Source organism: Bufo bufo, chromosome 1, assembly GCF_905171765.1.
Source record: "Bufo bufo chromosome 1, aBufBuf1.1, whole genome shotgun sequence".
Taxonomy (NCBI): domain Eukaryota; kingdom Metazoa; phylum Chordata; class Amphibia; order Anura; family Bufonidae; genus Bufo; species Bufo bufo.
In genome coordinates, this window is record NC_053389.1 from 221444335 (window position 1) to 221466666 (window position 22332).

Sequence of the window (22332 nt, forward strand, 5' to 3'; positions counted from 1 at the left end):
ACTCCTTAAATCCCCATAGCACGGCAGGGCTAGGGGTCTGTTATGTGTGTTACATACTGTAATATATGGAGCAGTCAGGTGGCCCACTGCATTGTAAAAGGTAATTGGCCTACCAGAAACGTACGTTGGTAATCTGCCTGAGTTCTCCTGAGCAGGGACGTTGTTAGGTCAAAACATTCGGTGCTTGAGCCCCGGATGTTTTGTCCAGTGCCCTGAATGTTATGCTGGCCTGGTAGAAATTTTTTTAAAATTTGGCTATTCTAGGGCCCTTTAATATTGATTGGACCTGGGCAACCCACCACAGATCATCCCCTCACCCCCCTTGTACTTGTTCCGCTGATCCGCTACTTGCGTTCTGAGGGCATGAGTTCAGTCACTTCGGTGCGCAATCCCGGGAGATCTCGCAGTGGTGAGGAAATGAAACATAACAGATATTGGAAAGTTACCAAATGTTGTATTATATTAATGACTGCAGTCTGCAGTACTGCACTTCATTTGCATAAACCAGAACACCCCTTTAAGCATGCCTTTATTGTGCAATTTCAACACAGTGGGCTTGCGCCCCGGATGTTTTCAGAGCGTAGCAACGCCACTGCTCCTGAGGGTGGGCTCTTCTGTTGCACACAGGTCTCTCTATTCGCAGCCAGCAATAGCTTGTGTGCTGTGCTTTGCTGACCGCATGACGTCTTGGAGGAGAAAGCAAGCGTAGCACTGATTGGCCGAGGCAGTGTACTCACACGCTTTTATATTCACAGTTATAAGTATGATGCAGTGAAGGTGCAAATAACTTCGCCCATCAATTCTACAGACTCCACCTATAGTGTCTCCCCATGTCTCGACAAGAGAACATTAACTGAGGACATCAAACCAGGTAAGTAACTGACCTCAGACTCATGTGATCAAAATATAACATAAACAGATGTAGTACGAAGAAGGGAAAAAAACAGTCACGTGCCAAACAGCAACCACATACAGTTAAGTACATGGAGGGTCGCTCTCCAAGAGAAAGCACCCCTCCGCAAGGCACCCGGAAGATTTGTTAGGTCTTCTGGGAGTTCGGGAGATCTCGCCTTTTTCCAGGTGCCTCCCGGATATTCCAGGATAGTTGGCCCTCAGCACATTTTATGATAACACACAGTGATAACTCCACAGATAATGTAGTAGATGTTACCTGCAGTCATATTTATCACCATTTTTATACACAATAGCTTGCATTTACTCAAGTGAGTGCACCTAGATGTTTACATACTGTAAATTGCACCAAAAAGTGTTGCATCTTGGTTTACAGAAATTAACCACATATCACAACATGACTGCATGGATTCACAGATTGTGTTCCCTAATATGTGATATTTTTTAGCAAAAGTGGACCACAAAATTTAACTTCATTTGCAAACTAAGACAACCAATAGTTGGTATAGAGCTGAAGAAATGTGTCTGGCAATACACTACATTTATCATCCAGTCTAAACCCCTGTGATAAATCTGGCGCAGGTCTAGGCAGTTGGTCTAAGCTTACAACATCTTTACCGCTACATGTGACCTGTTTATGTTTTCAGAGTGTGTGAAGGAGACAAGCTCTCACTTTTGGGTTTACGTCTTGGTCGGGAATATGCTGCGAGGAATCGGAGAGACCCCCATCACTCCTCTGGGAATTTCCTACATTGATGATTTTGCTGAGCCAGAGAACACAGCACTATATATAGGTAATGGTGATGTCATAGGTTAGCAGATATAAAGAGTAGGTGGAGCTACAGTTTGGTTGCCATCTGGCCAGTATTCCACCAGCATAGCCAATATTTTGCTCAGACTATTGGTCCCAGTATTTTTTTTTTTACTAACTCATTAACTTGCCGGTGTTGTCCATATATGGACTCTGTGTTTCTGGGAGTCACTGTCTGTGTCCACTATGGAGTAAGTGCAATGGCCCTGAAGCAGGGGGTATTCCCAGCGTTGGACTGGGGTTACTTGGGCCCACCAGAGTAAATTATTCTCAGGGCCCAACTCTCATATTCTCAATAGAGACCCTAGAGTAGCAAGTGATTGGCAGTTTCCCCAAATGTGTTTTTATTCTCTTGGACTACTGGAACCCATTATGTTATCAGAGACTGTGCCCATTGGAAGATCTTCTGGTACTCCGGTGGGCCAGTCTGATGCTGGGTATTCCCCAAGCCTGGGGAACCCCTTATGTATTTAACTTTCCTTCAGTCTCTATTTAAATCAAACCAACAACCTTTTGCATTGAAAGCAAAGACTCCAACCATTGAGCTATAGGGCAAATTTTCTATGGATAAAAACTTCAGTATTTTTCTCATACATTATGTATTCTGATGTACAATGTACTGGAATCTACATATATATCATTATATATACTAGGACATTGTACCGGAGTTTTGTTTTCTATATATCAGGACATTTCATATTTATTTAGCAATTGCAAAAAATTTAATAGCACAAAATAAATTAAAATAATCACAAAACATTATTGAAGGAGAACAAATAAAATAATGGAAACGTCATCTCCATCTAATGACATATATAAACATCACTTAATGGACCGCACAGACTGTATCTGTTTAGAAAACTGCAAACTGCAGGTCCGGAAAATATGTTTTTATCTATAGAAAATCTTTAATTTGCTAGGATTGATCTCTATGTCTAAGTGGTTTGAGTTTTTACCTTTAACGCCGTGTTTTCATACAGCTGATCAGCGGGAGTGTCGAGTGTCGGACCTCTGCCGACCTGATATTGATGACCTATCCTGAGGATAGGTCATCAATAGTAGAAGCCCGGACAACTTCTTTAACCCCTTCACGCATTCTCACGTACATGTACGTGAGGGAATGCGGCTTCTTGTTGTTACAGATAGCCGGGCCCCTGCTGCATCCGCCAGCATCACTATATGCGGTCATGCTAGTTGATTAACCCTTTCACTTGCCGCGGTCAGCGCTGACCGTGGCACGTGCAGGGTTTGCAGAGGGAGGGGGCTCCCTCGGATTCCATCGCCACCTTCCCCCACGCACTGCGGTGACAGGGTCCCGATGGTTGCCAAGGCAGCTCCGATGCCTTAGGCTACTTTAACACTATCATTTTTTGCGGATCCATCATGGATCTGCAAAAACGCTTCTGTTACAATAATACAACCACCTGCATCTGTCATGAATGGATCCGGTTGTATTATGTCTTCTATAGCCATGACGGATTCGTCTTAAACACCATTGAAAGTCAATGGGGGACGGATCCGTTTTCTATTGTGCCAGATTGTGTCATAGAAAACAGATCTGTCCTGACACACAATGTAAGTCAATGGGGACGGATCCGTTTCCTCTGACACAATCTGGCACAATAGAAAACGGATCCGTCCCCCATTGACTTTCGTTTGGCTCTGGTTCGTCAGGCGGACAGCAAAACGCTGCAGGCAGCGTTTTGTTGTCCGCCTCCAGAGCAGAATGGTGACTGAACAGAGGCAAACTGATGCATTCTGCGTGGTTCCTTTTCCATTCAGAATGCATTAGGGCAATACTGATCCATTTTGGACCGCTTGTGAGAGCCCGTGACGGATCTCAGAAACGGAAAGCCAAAACCTAAGGCATCACAGGCATCGGAGCCTGCCAGTTAAGGAAGCCCAGGAGATCCAGATCCAGCCTGCAGGCTGGGTCTCCTAGGCAACTGTCAGCGTCCTACTATGTAAGATGCTGACAGTTCAATTCAGTACCATATATAATGTATTGTACTGAATGGAAACAGGGATAAAACCCTGAAAAGGTGATGTGTGTTTTTTTATTAAAAAAAAGTGGTTTTTTGTAATAAAAAAATAATAGTTTCAAATAAAAAAAAGCCTCCTCACCATAAAAATAGTGTTTAAAAAAAAAATCGAAATAAAAACAGACATTTAGGTATCGCCGTGTCCATTACGAAAATGTCACATAATCTACCACCTCAGGTGAATGTCGTAAAAAAAAAAAAAAAAATCGCAAAAATGCAATTTTTTGGTCACCTTACATCTCAAAAACTGTACCCCTAAGTAGTACCAATTAAACCGTCATCTCTTCCCGCAAAAAATGAGGCCCTACACAAGACAATTGCCAAAAAGATAAAAAAAATATGGCTTTCAGAAAACATAACATGATTTTTTTGTCCTCAAAAATGCTTTTATAGTGTAAAACTGAAATAAATGTAAAAAAAAGTACACATACCGTATTAGGTATAACCGCATCCATAACAACCTGCTCTATAAAAATATCACATGATCTACCCCGTCAGATGAACGCCGTAAAAAAATAAATAAATCACAAAATCATACACACCCCAAAATGGTACCAATCAAACCATCATCTCTTCCTGCAAAAAATGAGGCCCTACATAAGACAATCGCCCAAAAAGTAACAAAAATATGGCTTCTGAAAAAATGGAGACACTAAAACATGATTTTTTTTTCTTCAAAAATGCTTTTATAGTCTAAGACTGAAATAAATAATAAAAAGTTCCTCTGACACCATGCTTTAGTTGGCATGACCCAGTAACAAGCTCTGTGCCCCCACCTGACCTGAACCTGCCTCTTTCTTTTTCTGCGCAGGAAGTATTGTATGCTGCTTGCTTTTCAGCAAGGACGAGCTTATCGAGGACAGTTAGCAGCTACTTTCCAGCCCAGATTTGGAGGAAAGATCCGCTGCTTCCTCCTGTAGGTGGGCAAGTAGCGACAATGAGAGTCGCATGGGAGCAGTTGTTGTGGGCAGTCAGGGATGCGGTCATAAGACTGGAGAGGGTGACATCAGTGACATGCAGACAGTAGTGGATGATGATGTAGCCAATTGCATGTGAGAGCCGGGTGAAGAGAGGGCTTCATCATTATCATCGGGGGTGAGGGTGGCTATTTGCGCATGAGACAGCGGCTGGGCCAGCAGGGTGCAAGCGTGGCAGCAGTGTGAGATCACCACGGCCCTGTGTCAACACATGGAGCGTCACCATAAAGTAGACTGGCAAAACCTTGGCTTTAATGTTGTGGTACAGTCTGAGGCATCTCCTAGTGGCCTGCAACCCTTTTCCAGCAGTCAAGGCTCCACCACCTCAGCAGAAGGGAGCTGTGCTTCCTTCCCATCGTCTGCTGGTCCTGATGCTCCTCCTCCTCCTACCCCTCATCACTCAATTCGCCAGCAATCGATCACGGAGGTAATTGCAAAAAGACAACAGTATGTGTGCAGTCATCCAACGGCGCAGAAGCTGAACGTGCTCCTGGTCAAGTTGCTGGTACTACAGTCCCTCACTTTCCATGTGGTTGACTTTGCACCTTTCAAAGAACTGATGGCTTGTGCCGAGCCAAGGTGGAGAGTCCCAAGCCATCTTTACTTCTCTAAAAAGGCTATACCAGCCCTGCACACCTATGTTGAACAGAAGTCGGGCCAGTCCTTGAGCCTATCGGTGTCTGCTACAGTTCACTGCAGCGCTGACGTGTGGAGCTGTAACTATGGTCAAGGACAATATCTGTTCTTTACGGCCCACAGGTAAATGTGGTTCCTGCCAGGCACACCAGCAGCTTGGCCATGTGACCGCAATACCACCTCCGCGTTCTCAAGCTGTGAATCCTGCGTGAATGTCCTCCTCTGCCTCCTCATCCTAAACCTTCTCTTCAGCCTCCACTGTAGGCACAATTCGGAGTGGTCCTCCAACATACCACCTATGCAGAGCATGGTGGTGTAATGCTGTTCTGCATCTGGCCTGCCTGGGAGAACATAGTCACACAAGGAAGGCACTGCTCCATATCCTTCAACAATAAATTGAATCCTGGCTGTCTCCTCACCAACTGAAGATTGGTACCATGGTCACTGATAACGGGAAGAACATTCTGTCAGTGCTGCGTCAAGGAGGGATGACCCATGCACCCTGCATGGCTCACGTGTTTAATCTGAATGTAAATTATAAGTGGGCAGGAAGCTGTGCATGCACTTCAGCCACTCTTACACTGCAAAACATGCCCTCCTTAAGCTGCAAAGGCAGAATAGTGTTCCCCAACATTGCCTCATATGCTAAGTTCCCACATATTGGAACTCCATCCTCCACATGTTGGACGGACTATATGAGCAGAGGAAGGCCGTGAATGATTTCTTGATGATGCAGGCGGACAGGAGCACTCCCCTGTGTAACTTCGACGTTATCCAGTGGCAGCTCATGTGTGACACCTGCCAATTGCTCAGGCCCTTAGAGGAGGCCACTTTATTTGTCAGTTGCCAGGAGGACGGGGTGAATGATGTCATTCCACTCCTTCATGTCCTGGAGCATATGCTGATAAAATCCAATCCATAAAGCGAAATACAAATGGCACTCACCATTGTAGTTCGACATCTTCTTTTCCATCAAGAAAAAAGTAGGCAAATTGCATGACATAGACCTGCAACATAGATGCCACACAGGCAAGACAAACAGCAACAACCATTTCATGCTAGTACACTTCCTCAGGCCACTAACCTATCAGCATATGCTGATAAATCTGGCTGGCCAGGGGACAGGATATGTGGCGCCTACATCTCATGGCTACTTGAGCCCTGTGGGAACTGAACTGGTGGAGGAGGTGACAGAAGAGTAGCAGGAGGAGCTGGAGGGAGATGGTAGTATGCAGTTGAGGTGGAGGCAAGGAGTCTCTCTGATTCCCTTGTACAAAGGAATGCCTAATGGCTCTCCACCATGTTAGACCCTCGCTACTGCTCCAAAATGGGGGCCTTTTTCCACCTGCTGAACAAAACTCCTATCGAGACATCCTATGTGGTCAGTTGGTGGTTACTTATGTGCACCATCGCCCATAGACTGAACCAGCAGTTGGTGGCATACTTGGACTGCACCCTGCCACCCCAGATCCAAGATCCCCTGGACTACTGGGCAGCCAAACTTGACTTGTGGCCGCAGCTGACCGAGTTTACCTTGGACAAGCTTTCCTGCCAGTAGTGTGGCATCAGAACGGGTGTTTAGTGCGGTGGTGGGCATAGTTACCCCAAAGAGAACTCGACTTTTAACGCAAAATGTTCAGAGACTAACCTTTTTAAAGATGAATCAGGTGTGGAATAGCCAGGGTTTCCACACGCCAGTGCCTGATGCATCAGACTAGATCATTCTGGCAGCCACACCAAAACATTGTGAAAAAATGGCCCGTTACTTCTGGCCACGTGCTTTAGCCACTATTCTGATGCTGCCATCTGCTTGATGCCACACACCTACTGCCTCTGCTGCCATCTTCTCCTACTGCCACTATCTTGTGCTGTTACTTCCACTACTGTTGCTTCACCCCCACCTCCCCACTCTGTGACCGGGCCACTATGTTGACTACTCATGCTGTTGCCACACTCACCACTTTGTTACTGGGCCACTATGTTGACTTCTCATGCTGATGCCACTCTCACCACTCTGTGACGGGGCCACTGGTGTCCCTGTTTGGCATTGTTGACCTCACCATTTATTTTACCCTTCTTCTGATCTGTCAGAAGAACTAAAAAAATTGAATAAACACAACAGATCCTGTCTTTGGAGCATCCATAAGGCCTCTATCACACAGTCAGTATTTTGCATCATGATTTGCTCATGATTTGGAAGCCAAAAGCAGGAGTGGGTCCAAAACAGAGAAGACATGCCAATATTCCCATAAGGTGTTATCAGTGTTTTGGATCCGCTGCTGTTTTTTTTTTTTTTTTGGTCTTACTAATATTGATAAAATACTGAGCAAAAAACTGACCTAATACTGACTGTGTAATAGAGCACATTACAGTAAAGTCCTACTTGCAGGACTGTGTAAAGGAGTGCGCTCTTTCACTCTATAGTAGAATCTTGGGTGACTCTTTCGTTAAGTACATTATACCTGACACTAACATTGACCTGTAAGGCTGAGTTCACACTTCATTTATTTGGTCAGTTTTTGACCAGTAACTGACCAAATAAATGAAGTATGAACTGAGTCTAAGAGTGACACCTGTCACCTGCCTGTCATACTGACGCACAGTAAGCGTTTCACTACCACCGCGGACTAGCTATGCATGTTTCTGCAATGCACAGTCATGTACACCAAGATACAATCTCCCTGCAGGCCGAGAAAAAGCAGATTTATAACGTGCTTCGCGACAAATTACTTCGGATCGAATCAAATCTTTAGGAAAAATTTGGCAAAGAGTCCGAATCAAATTTTTTAAAACTTTGCTTAGTGGTAACCCTAGCTACAGTAGATACTTCTGTATACAAGCCTAGTCCTTGAAGCTGCTTCTCTGCTAGGACTCTCATAATCAGCTTGTATTCTTGGAGTCACCCTTGTGGTGCTGATGTTTAGCCTCTAGTGTGGAAGGGGGCAGATTAAAAAGGAAACCTGTGTTTTGTGATTACTGCATCCCTGACACTATTATGACAATACTGTTATTTTGGTGATTTTATTTTCTCCTCAGCTTGTCTGCACACTGTGGCGTTGTTGGGCCCTATGGCTGGATTGATGGTTAGCTCATTATTCGCTAGGTTCTACGTAGATATCGGATTTGTGGATCTAGGTGAGTTACCATTATTATTTATAAATCTTCATTGATTGTGTTGCCATAAAAATCATGGTTGTAGGATGCAAAGAAGCAAAGTTAGATATAAGAAGCCAGTAAGTCAACTCACATAAGCAATGCGACAAAGGTGGCAATAGTGGTTTGTGGTGCAGCAACTGTAATATTTCCCTGATACAGGGGTGTATGCAGCTGTTTGTAGCTGTGCCTCTGGTCAGCCAATGCTTCTATTAACCCTTTAAGGATTCCGCTAATGTTGACCATAAAGGGGCTGTCCACTATTTAGGTATTGATGACTTATCTTCATACTGTTATTTTTGGAGATGTTAAAAGACTCAAAGATTGGCATAAAATTTTCAAAAAACAAAAAAACTGCAAAGGGATGTCTTCCGTGTGCTTTCCAAATCCATATGTCTGTTCTGCAACTGATAGAACATCTTTCTACAACTGCAAAATGCGGCCCACAGACCAACTGATGTCAATGAGTCCTCATTCCACGTTAAAAAACTGATGCAACACGGATGGCACACAGAAGTCATCCACATTTAGCGAAACGCAAAATACATATGGTTGTGTGCTTGAGCCCATACGGTGAAGGGAAGGCAGCTTCTGGGAAGTGGAAAGCTTTATGTAATGCACTGCAATTACTAAAATCCTGCAGTGCACGCACCAGCCTAATTTTTTCTGTGCCAGCCTTTTTTTAATTTTATTTAATTGTGCCTCTTTTAATTACTGAAAACACAGCTGCAATTTTGATACGGTTTATAATTACGCAGTTCAACACATTGTACAGCTTCAATATACCAGTTTAATGCAACACATTTTAATGCATTAATATACCGTATTTTTCGCCCTATAAGACGCACCGCCTCATAAGAGACACCTAGGTTTTAGAGGAGGACAATAAGAAAAAAAAAATTTCATTAGACCTCAGATCAGCAATCAGACCCCCAATATTAATCAGACCTCATCTGACAGCCCCAATCAGATCCCCAATGTTATTAAGACCTCAGATCAGAGCCCAATATAAAGAAAACCCCCAATCAGACCCCCATGCCTCATATCAGCCCCCAGCCATTTAAAAGAAGCCCCCAGCCATGAATAATCAGCCCCCATCCATTTATAAGCAGCCCCCAGTGATATTTCAGCCCCCAGCTGTGATATTTCAGCCCCCATCAGCCTCAGATCACAAAATAAAAAAACACTTACCTCTACTGTTCCTGGACACCGCTGCTCCTCACCCACAGCGTGATCCTCTTCATCTTTCCACCGGCTGTGCCTTGAATGCTGCGCACAGCGTGAAATCACGAGACACACTCACGCTGTGCGCAGACTTCACAGCCAGCAGCCGAGGACCAGGAAGCGGTGAGTACAGAGCCTTTACTGCTTCTTGGTCCTCCAGTACTAACGAGCGCTTCCATAATGGAAGCGGCTCATTAGTATTCGCCCCATAAGATGCAGGGTCACTTTTCCCCCTCTTTTGGGGGGGAAAAATGCGTCTTATGGGGTGAAAAATACGGTAATATCCAGTTTTATTCTGTGCATTTTACTGCGTAAATATACCGTCCAATTTAATTCAACACATTTTACTGCATCAATATACCAGTTTGTCAATAAATTTGACTGCATTAATCTACCATTGTAAATTGTCAATAGGCCACAGTTCTCCCTGACTTCTGATAGGCGCCAGATTATTAGTGTGGACAAGATGGCTCACTCCTTCTCTGATTCACAGCAGGAAGATGTCCTTGTCATCTCTGACTCTGAGACCGTGACTTTGAGCTAGGACTCAGCGCATTCCTCCTGTTCCTCCTTCTTGCAGCCCCAGAGAAGCCTTTCACTTGCATCATCTGTCTTCACTGCCCATTCCTAGTGGGATGTCTTTTTTTTTTACTAAGAAGAGAGAACAGCACTCCATGTGCTACGAAATATACGTAAGATAGTCTTCCTGTTGATGACTTGTGTGAGAAGCCTTAGCGTTTGGATTGCCGTTAGGAGGGGGCTCAGGGGGAACCGTGGGACTCTATGCATAGCTCTGTTGGTATGACACTTGTAGAAACAGTGATAGCTGCAAGGGCAGTAGTATCCAGGAGGGGGTCAAGGATTCCACAATGACATATCACAGTTTGATAAGTGGTGGGGAGGATGAGGTCTATGACAATAATTGTGTGTTGGACAGGACATTGGAGCTGGATTGTGGCACCAGGGGCGTAGCTATAGGGGGTGCAGAGCAGGGCCGGGCCGACACAGAGGCTGGGGAGGCTCCAGCCTCAGGGCGCAGCCTGGGGTGGGCGGAAAAACCAACCTTTTTTTTTTTTTTTTTTTTTCTTTTTTTTATCACTTACTTGCTGCCGGGCGCCCTCCCCTCCCCTCCCCTCCCCTCCCGGCAGCGTGCCCTGTCTATCCCTGCAGAGCTAAACATATGGGGATCCCTCAGCTCCGCGCCCCCCCTCCCAGTATACCAGACATAGGGGCTCTGCGCTCTGCAGCTCAGTGTAGATGCGAGATCCTTCTAAGCTACAGGACCTTTGATGATGTCATGACCATGTGACGGTCATGTGGGTGGGAGGAGCCAGGCTGTGGACTGGTAGCGCCTTTATGATCCTCATCTGCTCCTGACTTTGGCTTGAACTGTTGAACATATGAGGTTAGCACCCTAGCACTTACAATTCCGGGTACTTAGGGGTTAATGCAGGGATGATGTGTATGGCCTCATTCACACATTGCAGATTTAGTCAAATCTGCAAACAAGATGTACAGCGAGCTTGTAGCAGAGCTGTGTGTGTCTGCCTACCCAGAGCAGCTGTGTGTGGGGTGCATGTAGCAGAGCTGAGGGTGCTTCATGTGTATAATGCAGCAAAGATAGGTGTATAGTGTGAATCCAGAACAGTAGTGTGTGTGGTGTATGTAGCAGAGCTGTGTGTGTCTGCCTACCCAGAGCAGCTGTGTGTGGGGTGCATGTAGCAGAGCTGAGGGTGCTTCATGTGTATAATGCAGCAAAGATAGGTGTATAGTGTGAATCCAGAACAGTAGTGTGTGTGGTGTATGTAGCAGAGCTGTGTGTGTGTCTGCCTACCCAGAGCAGCTGTGTGTGGGGTGCATGTAGCAGAGCTGAGGGTGCTTCATGTGTATAATGCAGCAACGATAGGTGTATAGTGTGAATCCAGGACAGTAGTGTGTGTGGTGTATGTAGCAGAGCTGTGTGTGTCTGCCTACCCAGAGCAGCTGTGTGTGGGGTGCATGTAGCAGAACTGAGGGTGCTTCATGTGTATAATGCAGCAAAGATAGGTGTATAGTGTGAATCCAGGACAGTAGTGTGTGTGGTGTATGTAGCAGAGCTGTATGAGACAGAGGAATGTATAATGTGCACAGCGGAGCTGTGTATGTAAAATGTGCAACACAGTGATATATAATGTGCCACCCAGAGCTGTGTGTGTGTGCGCATGTAGCAGAGCTGTGTATGTAAAATGTGCAAAAACCCTGATGCTCTCAAAAAGAGCAAGCAATATAAAACATTGTAGTTTGATACCTTTTACCCCTGATTTCTTTAGGTGTTAGAGCAATCAAATGGAGGGGGAGAAATGTGACATGGGTGAGGATGGGGTTACATGATGGGCCGGAGACAATGTCTGTAGTCTGTCTGTGCCATGGACGGGGAGAAATATGACATGGAGGGCTAATGGCTGACATGGGGGTCTGATCTGAGGCATTGGGGCTGTGCCTGTGAGCTGGGGTCTGATGGCTGGTCTGACCTAAGGTGGAATGAAAAATATTGTTTCCTATTATCCTCCTTTAAAACCTAGGTGCGTCTTATGGGACGAACCTACATTTTGGCGCACCCCCCCCCCCCCTTCCCCCAGGTGAGCTGAAGGGGGAGGGGGGGTCGGGGGCGCCAAAATGTAGGTTCGCTTGTGTTGGTAAAAAACCTTGCACCGGCCCTGGGCGCAGGCAAAGGGGGGGGGGGGGGGCGCACTTGGGCAGCTCAGCCTCTGTTGGTGGTAGACCTTGTCCCAGCCCTGGTGCAGAGGTAGCAGTCGCTACCGGGCCCAGGAGCCTGAGGGGCCCAAAGACCCTTGTGGCACATAAGACACTGGTATTATGGAAAGTGCATGCTGTTCAAGTAACACCTCTGGCTGGAGGGAAGGGGTTAGGTCAAGCATTTTGCATGGGTGGGGGGAGCTGGTGGTGCAGTTTCAATGTTTGCCTCAGGCAGCTTGAAGGCAATGTACTTCCCTGCCCCTGGCCACAAAGCACTGAGGGAAGGGGGCCCAAGCTGAAATCTTGCAACAGGGCCCATGAGCCTTTAGCTACGCCCCTGTGTGGCACTGATCATAAATCAAACTTTCACTTTTTAATACTTGGTTGTAAATCCTTTGCAGTCAATTACAGCCTGAAGTCTGGAACGCATAGACATCAGCAGATGCTGGGTTTCATCCCTGGTGATGCTCTGCCAGGCCTCTACTGAAACTGTCTTTAGTTCCTGCTTGTTCTTGGGGCATTTTCCCTTCAGTTTTGTCTTCAGCAAGTGAAATGCATGCTTAATCGGATTCAGATCAGGTAATTGGCTTGGCCATTGCATAACATTCCACTTCTTTCCCTTAAAAAACTCTTTGGTTGCTTTTGCAGTATGCTTTGGGTCATTGTCTATCTGCACTGTGAAGCAACGGCCAATGAGTTCTGAAGCATTTGGCTGAATATGGGCAGATAATATTGCCCGAAACACTTCAGAATTCATCCTAATGCTTTTGTCAGCAGTCACATCATCAATAAATACAAGAGAACCAGTTCCATTGGCAGCCATACATGCCCACGCCATGACACTACCACCACCATGCTTCACTGATGAGGTGGTATGCTTAGGATCATGATGTCACGGCTGAGGATGGGGGAAAGCCTCAGCCGTGCGATGTCACCCATGCTGGGTGAGAGAAATATCTTGGCAAAAGACAACTTTTCCAATTTTTTTATACAAAGTTGGCATTTGACCGAGATATTTATCTCACCCAGTATGGGTATATGTAAAATGACACCCCAAAACACATTGCCCAACTTCTCCTGAGTACGGCGATACCACATGTGTGACACTTTTTTGCAGCCTAGGTGGGCAAAGGGGCCCACATTCCAAAGAGCACCTTTAGGATTTCACAGGGCATTTTTTACACATTTTGATTTCAAACTACTTCCCACACATTAGGGCCCCTAAAATGCCAGGGCAGTATAACTACCCCACAAGTGACCCTATTTTGGAAAGAAGACACCCCAAGCTATTTCGTGATGGGCATAGTGAGTTCATGGAAGTTTTTATTTTTTGTCACAAGTTAGTGGAATATGAGACTTTGTATGAAAAAAAAATAATATAAAAATCATAATTTTCCGCTAACTTGTGACAAAAAATAAAAAGTTCTATGAACTCACTATGCCCATCAGCAAATACCTTAGGGTGTCTACTTTCCGAAATGGGGTTATTTGTGGGGTTTTTCTACTGTCTGGGCATTGTAGAACCTCAGGAAACATGACAGGTGCTCAGAAAGTCAGAGCTGCTTCAAAAAGCGGAAATTCACATTTTTGTACCATAGTTTGTAAACGCTATAACTTTTACCGAAACCATATTTTTTTATCAAAGACATGTGGAACAATAAATTTAGAGAAAAATTTATATATGGATGTCGTTTTTTAAAAAAAAATTTACAACTGAAAGTGAAAAATGTCATTTTTTTGCAAAAATTTCGTTAAATTTCGATTAACAGCAATGAAATACCACCAAATGAAAGCTCTATTAGTGAGAAGAAAAGGAGGTAAAATTCATTTGGGTGGTAAGTTGCATGACCGAGCAATAAACCGTGAAAGTAGTGTAGTGCAGAAGTGTAAAAAGTGGTCTGGTCATTAAGGGAGTTTAAGGTAAGGGAGCTGAGGTGGTTAACAAGTAGGAGGCACATAAGCAAACTGTTGTAATTCCTACACCGTTCACATGATTTGAATGTAAATACCCTCAAGTTAAAGCTGACAGTCTGCAGGTAAAGCACATCTTGTTTGTTTCATTTCAAATCTATTGTGGTGGTGTATAGAGAAAAAAATGTTACAATTGTGTTGATGTCCCGAAATGTAAAGACCTGACTGTATATTACATTGACTGTATCTGTGGAAGACATAGAGGTGTGCACCAAATATTTTATTAGTAAATAAACATGTTAAGTCTCAGTGAATACGACAGGCCTAGAGGTAACAAGCGTTAACAGGCAGGCAGAGACAGACCCTATCCTTTTACAATAAATATAGGCAGGCATCAATAAAGAACAATTTATGGAGTGTTTTTTTTTTACTTAAAAATAGAATAAATACAACGGCGTGGTGTGTTTTTAGTGTGGCTGTTTACACCATCAACCGTGGGTTTACCCAAATCTATATATGTCAGTGTCACTCTGGTATTTACTAATCCTGTTATTGCAATAAAGAGCTTAAAAGAGACGGGGAGAGAAAATGTAAAAAAAACTAAATAAAAACAAGATAGAAGGATAAAAGAGGAAAAAATGAGTTCTGAGTTCTAGGACACCTCAAAGTGTCATACTAGAGATAAGCTAACTTTCTGAAGTTCGGTTCTGGTTTGCCGAATTTTTTAAAAAGTTTAGTTCGGACCCAATTCAATTCTAGCGGAACTAAAGTGGCTCCAAATTGGTATATAACACCCTCTAGTCTTTACCATTTTAAGAAAACATTATCTCTTTTTGTTAATTCATGTGCATGAGCACTAACAGGTTCTCTGATCTCAGCCGGGGAATGCTGTTATGGGAGCGGGTGTGTAAAATGTATACGATTAGCCTTATGTGCTGCGGGTCTGTGCAGAAACCCGGTGGCTATGGCACCCGCTGCACAAGCGAGCGGGCTCAATGTTTAAAGATGCGATTTCCGCCGTACAAAAATAGATTATAGGGGGATCAAGCATCCAAAAATTATGCCTTGATGGGGTCAGAATGCCTGCTTATATGACACACACAAGGGTTAATTGTCAGAAGAAACAGTGGGTTGTTCTGTAAGAGGCTAGAAAAATTCTCAGTTGTATTTAGGAGCAGTACTGTGTGGACATGGAAAGGGTAGAGTAAATAAGAGGCACGTGGCAGCAATACTAGAAGCAGCAAGGAACATACAAGGCAGTAGATTGGCTGTCTATTGGTGGTAGTAGTAGTGGTAGACGCATAGCATTAACAGTGGTGGCAGTAGGGGATTAGAAGCGAGATGCACATAGATGCAGCGGCAGCAGATATTTAATCAAATTGAAGGCCCTAGATGTGACCTGAAGAAGCCACACACGTGGCGAAACATGTCGGGAGGGGGGGTGTAGTGCATTTAGTTTTAGTCAGAGGACAGTAGAGGGTTTAAATCAATCAATACAGGGACAGTGAGAGGGTATATGTTCAATAGTAGGTGTATGTGTGTGATATAGACACCTAGTACCTGAATTGTGGAATTGTGTTTGTATAGAGAATACTCTGTATCAGTGTGCTTGATCTGGTAGCCACATTGTATCGGACTGAGCAATGTAGGCTTGTGTGAATATGTATCCAGCAGTGTGCGTTTATAATATGCAGGGCAATTGACAAGAGAATGCAGCTTACAAGAATAATGAAGCTGCATGATAACAGACTGTCAGATAATGTGGTCTATCTGAGCAGCACTGACATGTAATAGAATTATCATGGTTATAGAATAGCATTGGTAGCACACAGACAACTGGTATAGTTGAACCCCCACCCAATATAATATCTGCTGAGTAGTAGCAGAGAGTGTATAAAGAAAGCACTATATAGTGTAAATATAGACTCTAAGAGGTGTGACAGTGAATAAATACTCATAATTACACCACACAAACTAAATAAAAATACTCACAAAAAGGAGAGTTCATGCACAAATATCTCCCTCCCTCCAGTTATTAATAATAACCATTGGTGACCCTGTTCAACTGTCCTCTGATAGTTTTATTTACACAAAATTTTCCTTTTTTTCACATTTATAATGTTTTAAGGATGATAAAATAAAGATGTAGTTTTAAATTGTACATATATTAGGTTGGGACCCCTAAAGGGATTTCTTTTTGGTCAGTTGACTGTTTGGCAGCAGATATTTGGTACATGTTGGCAGGCAGGCAGAAAGCAGTAATGGCATGATGGTAGCAGTGGCATGATGGCAGCAGCAGCAGGCATACAGAACACGATGGTAGGCTGGCATACAGCAACAGTTGCAAGATGGGCACCGTCAGCAATGCAAGTTCTATTCTTTGGCCTCAGCCGGAGGAGTGTGAAAATCTTCCTGAATCCAGACTTGGCTCATTGAGTGATGTTTTGGACACTGGTGGAAAACTTGGTCCATTTGGGTGTCACCACAGTCCCTGCTGCGCTGAAAACCCTCTCCGAGATGGAGGCTGGGCAAGAAAGAAGACAAATGGCATACTGGGCCAGTTCGAGCCACTGTTTCAGTCTGCCTACCCAGAGGTCCATTGAGTCAGGGAACATGTTATGTGCCAGAGACAGGCCAGAGTCTAGGTAGGCCTGAACCTGGATGTTGAGGAAAGATGTCTGCACTTGCTGATTTGCTTCACCCTGGCATGGCATGTGAAAAAACTGCTCCATCATGTTGAGGAGACTGAACTGACTGTTGTTGCTGCTGCTACTACTGCTGCTGTGGATTCTGCTGCTTGTGGTGGTGGGAGGTGGGTCACTTTATTAAAAAGCATTGCAAGAATAGGTTAATGACATACGTCTTGCAGGGAGCATGTGTTATTTCCCCCCGGTTCAGCGCGGCCACTATGTTAGGGCCACCTTTGCCGCTGACCATCTTGCCTAGTTGGAGTTGGCAGGGTGACAGCCAGCAGGATGTTTGCTGCTTGAAGTACTTTAGCAGCTGCACTGCTGTGTGCTACTCTTTCCCAGGCGTGGAAATATATGCTGTAGGAATTACCAAGCTGTACACAGTCGATGGAATTTGTCTGAGGAAATTTTTCAGCTGGAGCGGCAATACAGCCAAAACCAACACTGCAAACTATCGTGAGACTGGTGCATGAAAATCGACCAGCTGAACAGTGATTGCAGTCTGCTCCCCCGCCACCACTGACAAGTGAAACTGCTGAACTTTCGGGGGAGAGGAGGGTAGCTTCCAATATCTAATACACGGACATAGAGGTGAGTCCACTGTACCGCTGATGCGGGACGCCGCACAGGAAGATATCGGTACGTAAGTTGCTACACTCCCTCTTATATCTATCTACATATAGGCTGGCTATTTGTTCCATATGGGATTTCATCCAGAAGGAATTCCTTTGATGGCTGTTTAGCCTTGCACATATTACCAGGACTGTTGGTAGTCACTTTCAGGAAAGGAGAAGGGGTGAGGGAACCATCTAACCCTTGGCCCCGACATGCCCTCCCACCACAAATGACACAGACAACCTTGTCACGTTTATAACTTTTATTTAACAATTTTGTTGGGTGGTAGTCGGCCACAGCTAATTCTTTAAACGGCATAACCATAGCTGAGCCCATGCGATCCGCCAGCCGCTGGACTCCCAGCGGGCGGATTACGCCAGTTCACCTGCTCAGTAACCAACTTCTCTTTACCAGCCGCCAGCTGTGACTTAATAGGATGCCCCAATTAACAAGACCTACATGACCAAAAACCCACCAACATAAACCTTGTATCCAAACAATAGGGAGGGAGGGACACACCGCTTCTGCAAAGAGGAAGAGGGAGGGGACGCAGAGCCTTATAAAGGGGCACTCAGCAGCACGCCCCTTCCTGCAACCATTAACCCCCAATGCACCAGAACCTTAACCCAAACGAATGGGGCCCTATAACAAGGATAGGGGACCTAGGAAAAGGGGAAGGGGGACCCACAGTCCCTGTACACCCTCCCAATATGGTCAGGTGTCCACCAAGACATTGGGTCATAATATACCACTGCTGAACTCTATGACTAGATACATTGGGATAGCATTCACTAAGATTAGTCCTCACTGACTGTTTGGATGTCTCAAACAACTTAATCTTCACATTGCTGCAAGTTTCAGTCCATTGCTATATTGTTGCAGGTCCTAATACACACATTGTGATCTGCATTGCCTGCAACTTTAGGATTGTACATGTTGCAGGTCTCGATATACATTTTGCATTGCCTAGCATACTAAGATTTTATATGTAATATACATGATATGTTTGTATTTTATTGTAACATTTTATATTCTATATTGTATATTTTATATTTTATTAACCTCATAATAAATTGCTTTCTGCCTAGTCCATAGTTTGAGTGCCCACCCACAATTCTTTTGTTTTCAATTTCATTTATACTGGCAGGGTGAGCCAGGTCGGTTGGTTGCACCTACATCCATATATTGTCAGACCCTGAGCCGTCCCTTTTTTGGATCCACTACTACTATGATCGCTACTACTTCTAGCCAGATGGCTGGTGCTGCTACTACCCACATTCTGGCTCTGGGAGGACAAGGCCTGTCCCTGGGTTTTTTGTTTGGAACCCTTCCGTATTCCTGACATTTAATGGAATGGTTTGCTAGTCTGTTGTTTTAGAACTTAAAGACAGAGTAGCAATAAAATATCCTTCCCTTTCAACAAACACACTGAAATTTAACTCCATATGACAATGGATTTTTCAACCTGAGAAGCCTCATGGAAAACCCAGGCTGAAGCAATCTATAATAGCTGTGGTGTTCATGTACAAGATACAGAACAAAGAAACATATGGGAATTGAATGCGACATTGAAAAGTCTTCTACATAAGCGTCCTAAGGATATGTTGGAATAGGACTTTGGAGCAGTATGTATTGAAGAATTTCCCTCGTGGGTTAAGTCTACAAGTGTTTCCATCTTATGGACTAAAGATAAATCAACTTAGTGCCAAATGGGAAGAGGCTTGTAATAACTGCTCCTTGGTCTTTGTGAAGTTACTGATTACAGCAAATGATGCCATGCTGGAAGATGTGAATAAAGAGACAAGGAGGCACAATTAATTCAACAGCTCAGTGCCTATGATCTTGATTATTCATGAAAGATATTGAGGATGCAAATAATATTTGGGAGAAACAAATCAAAGAACTAAAGATAAAAAAGTTTCAGAGGGACTTGCAGGATGTTGAGCAGAATCAGGTTTATTGATTGTGACTATACAAAGTCCCTAAGGTTGTTTTCTGTCAGACACTGCAACACGCATCCACCCTTGTTTAGAGTCCAACACAGAATGATTTTCTGCTCGTTCTGCAAAGCCACCTCCCTGCTTGCTGCAACACTGATTGGCTCATCCAGGCTGACAGCCTGTGAGCCAGTAAGGGCAAGCCCTCTGCCCCTCAATTCCTCTCAAGGTCAGGTGAGCATCCTTCTTCCACCCTTGTGCTTTTTTCCTGCCAAGAGCAGCAATGTTAACAAAAAGGTGTGATTTTAATTGTTTAATATACAGACAGTTTGATGTTCGGCTTTGAAATCTTATGGCGGTGGGGCAACAATAATGCATCTTGCACAGGGCGCCATCTAAACTAAGGCTGACCCTTAGGCTGGGTTCACACGAGTGTGTCCGGATTAGGTCCGGATGCGTCCCGGTGTATTGCGGCAAACCCGCGCGAGTAGGAATGCAATTGCAGTCAGTTTTGACTGCGATTGCGTTCCGATGTTCAGTTTTTATCGCTCGGGTGCAATGTGTTTTGCACGCGCGTGATAAAAAACTGACTGTGGTACCCAGACCCAAACTTCTTCACAGAAGTTCAGGTTTGGGTTAGGTGTTGTGTAGATGTTATTATTTTCCCTTATAACATGGTTATAAGGGAAAATAATAGCATTCTGAAAACAGATTGCTTAGTAGGTGATCAATTGAGGGTTAAAAAATAAATAAATTATTAACTCACCTTCTCCTCTTGATCGCGTAGTTACCGGTCTCTTCTTTACTTCTTTAATGATCAGCTATGGGCTAAAGGACCTGTGGTGACGTCAGATCACATGCTCCAATCACATGGTCCATCACGGAAATCTCGCCCGTGTGAACGCAGCCTTAGTCTCTGGACAGTGAAAGTGGACACCGACTCTACAGGCACTAGTCTGCTGCTGCTCCAGTGAACAGTTTATGGCTCCAAGAGTCTGGAGCCTGGCCAGGCTGCCCTTAGTGTTCAATCACATTGCTGCTGGCTGTGGGCCTCCCCTTGCCTTTGGCCCACAGGAAGTGGCCCCTGCTATCCCTGTGTTATATATTGTGTTACATGATACTACATTATCTATACTCTGCTCATAAAGCTACACAATTGACAAATATTATATTTGTCATGTTTCTTGATGTACAGAGTGCAGATAATGTAGTCAGATGCATTATTGTAATGTATTATATTTATCATGCTTGGCTGTTTAGGAAATGGGTGGCAAATGATTGTCAGGAACAGGGCTTAACACCCTGTTCCTCCACTTCTGGTAGGAGTGGGCTGGACCTGCTTCCTGCCAGGAGCGGGAGTTCCTGTGCAGACACAGAGGAGAGGAACCACACTGCAGAGCTCCTGCTCCTGGAAAAGGTTCTACAGCGAGATCAACTTTATCAAGCCTCAATAACAAGACTAGACAGCAAAGCAAACAGTTGAATACTTGCATAATAGATACTGCTGTAAGGTGAGGGACTACAGCTCAGACACCGATCACAGGGGCAGACTGGGAACTTAAAGCGGCCCTGTAAAAAAAAAAGTGGCCCCGTTTTGTAGTCGCATCCAAATTGATGGAAAGCAGGGCCAGCAATACCATATTGTGGCACATTATACCACCCCAACAGAGCCAAATATCAGTGCATCACAAAATACTGCCAGCAACACAAAATACATCCCCAAAAACTTCCACTGGCCGGCCATGAGGGAAATTTCCCTGTAGGGTCCATTGCCAATCTTCCCCTGCCGATCACCCAGAACTACCACTTGGCCAGTTAAAGCTAAAGTCTAACCTTGATAGTGGACATCTACTCCCACAAGTTCTAAGTTGCAGCCATCCACCCTGCCTCCATACTTGCTTACTGGTGCAAGAAACTGTACTTTGAATCTGCTGCTATTAAATGTACCAAATGTTATATGCTGCACTTGGTAAAAAGAGTCTGTTATATGTTTATTTATGGTTTCATTCTTCAAATGATATTTAAACTGCTCTGATCCCCAAGGAATGATGGCCTGAAGAAGTACACAGTGACACAACACTTAATCATAGCCACTACTACTCCCATTCTCTGCACCATCTATACTTCAGTGAGCATCTACTGTGTGGGGGTGTTGTACTATATACCGTAGGTCTTGAGGTGTTGTAACCTGCTTCACAGCTAGGGGGTTCGTCCTGTACCTTTTGAGCCTACAAATTCCCTAGCACTAATGCATCCATAAAATAAACACTAGTACAATATATTTAAGGGCACCGGTCTTAAGCCCCTGCGCTGGCGGTGGATTGCTGAAGTTATGTAGAGGCGCTGGCCTCTACATAACTTAGGTGTTTCCACCGCCAATTCTAAATGTAAGACAGCTTCCTGCCGGCCCATCCCCTCCCACACCATGTCCCCATTTTTAGACCTGGTGTGAGCGGGGAAGAAGACACATATCTGTTTCTAAATTACCCCCTTAATCTTTATTAAGATCTATCAACACAAAAAATAGCACATAAAAACATTACCAGAGAGAAAACCATGATTGTCGTGTTTCTATGCATCCTCAACAACGCACCCTTCAGCACAGGGGTAAACCACCAATGAGGTGAGGTGATTGCCTCAGGCAGCACCAGATAGGGGCAAGAGGGGGGCAGCAGAAGGGGGATTATC

At 44.5% G+C, this 22332-nt stretch overlaps 1 protein-coding gene across 1 annotated transcript in view; it reads left to right on the forward strand.

Moving 5' to 3' along the window:
- Positions 1–22332, forward strand: part of LOC121000988 (solute carrier organic anion transporter family member 1C1-like) — a 238257-nt gene that overhangs the window by 144582 nt on the left and 71343 nt on the right. The window contains exons 5-7 of the mRNA XM_040431879.1: positions 756–871; positions 1560–1706; positions 8415–8513. Of these exons, the coding sequence (XP_040287813.1) occupies positions 756–871; positions 1560–1706; positions 8415–8513 (362 nt within the window). The remainder of the gene's footprint in view (positions 1–755; positions 872–1559; positions 1707–8414; positions 8514–22332) is intronic.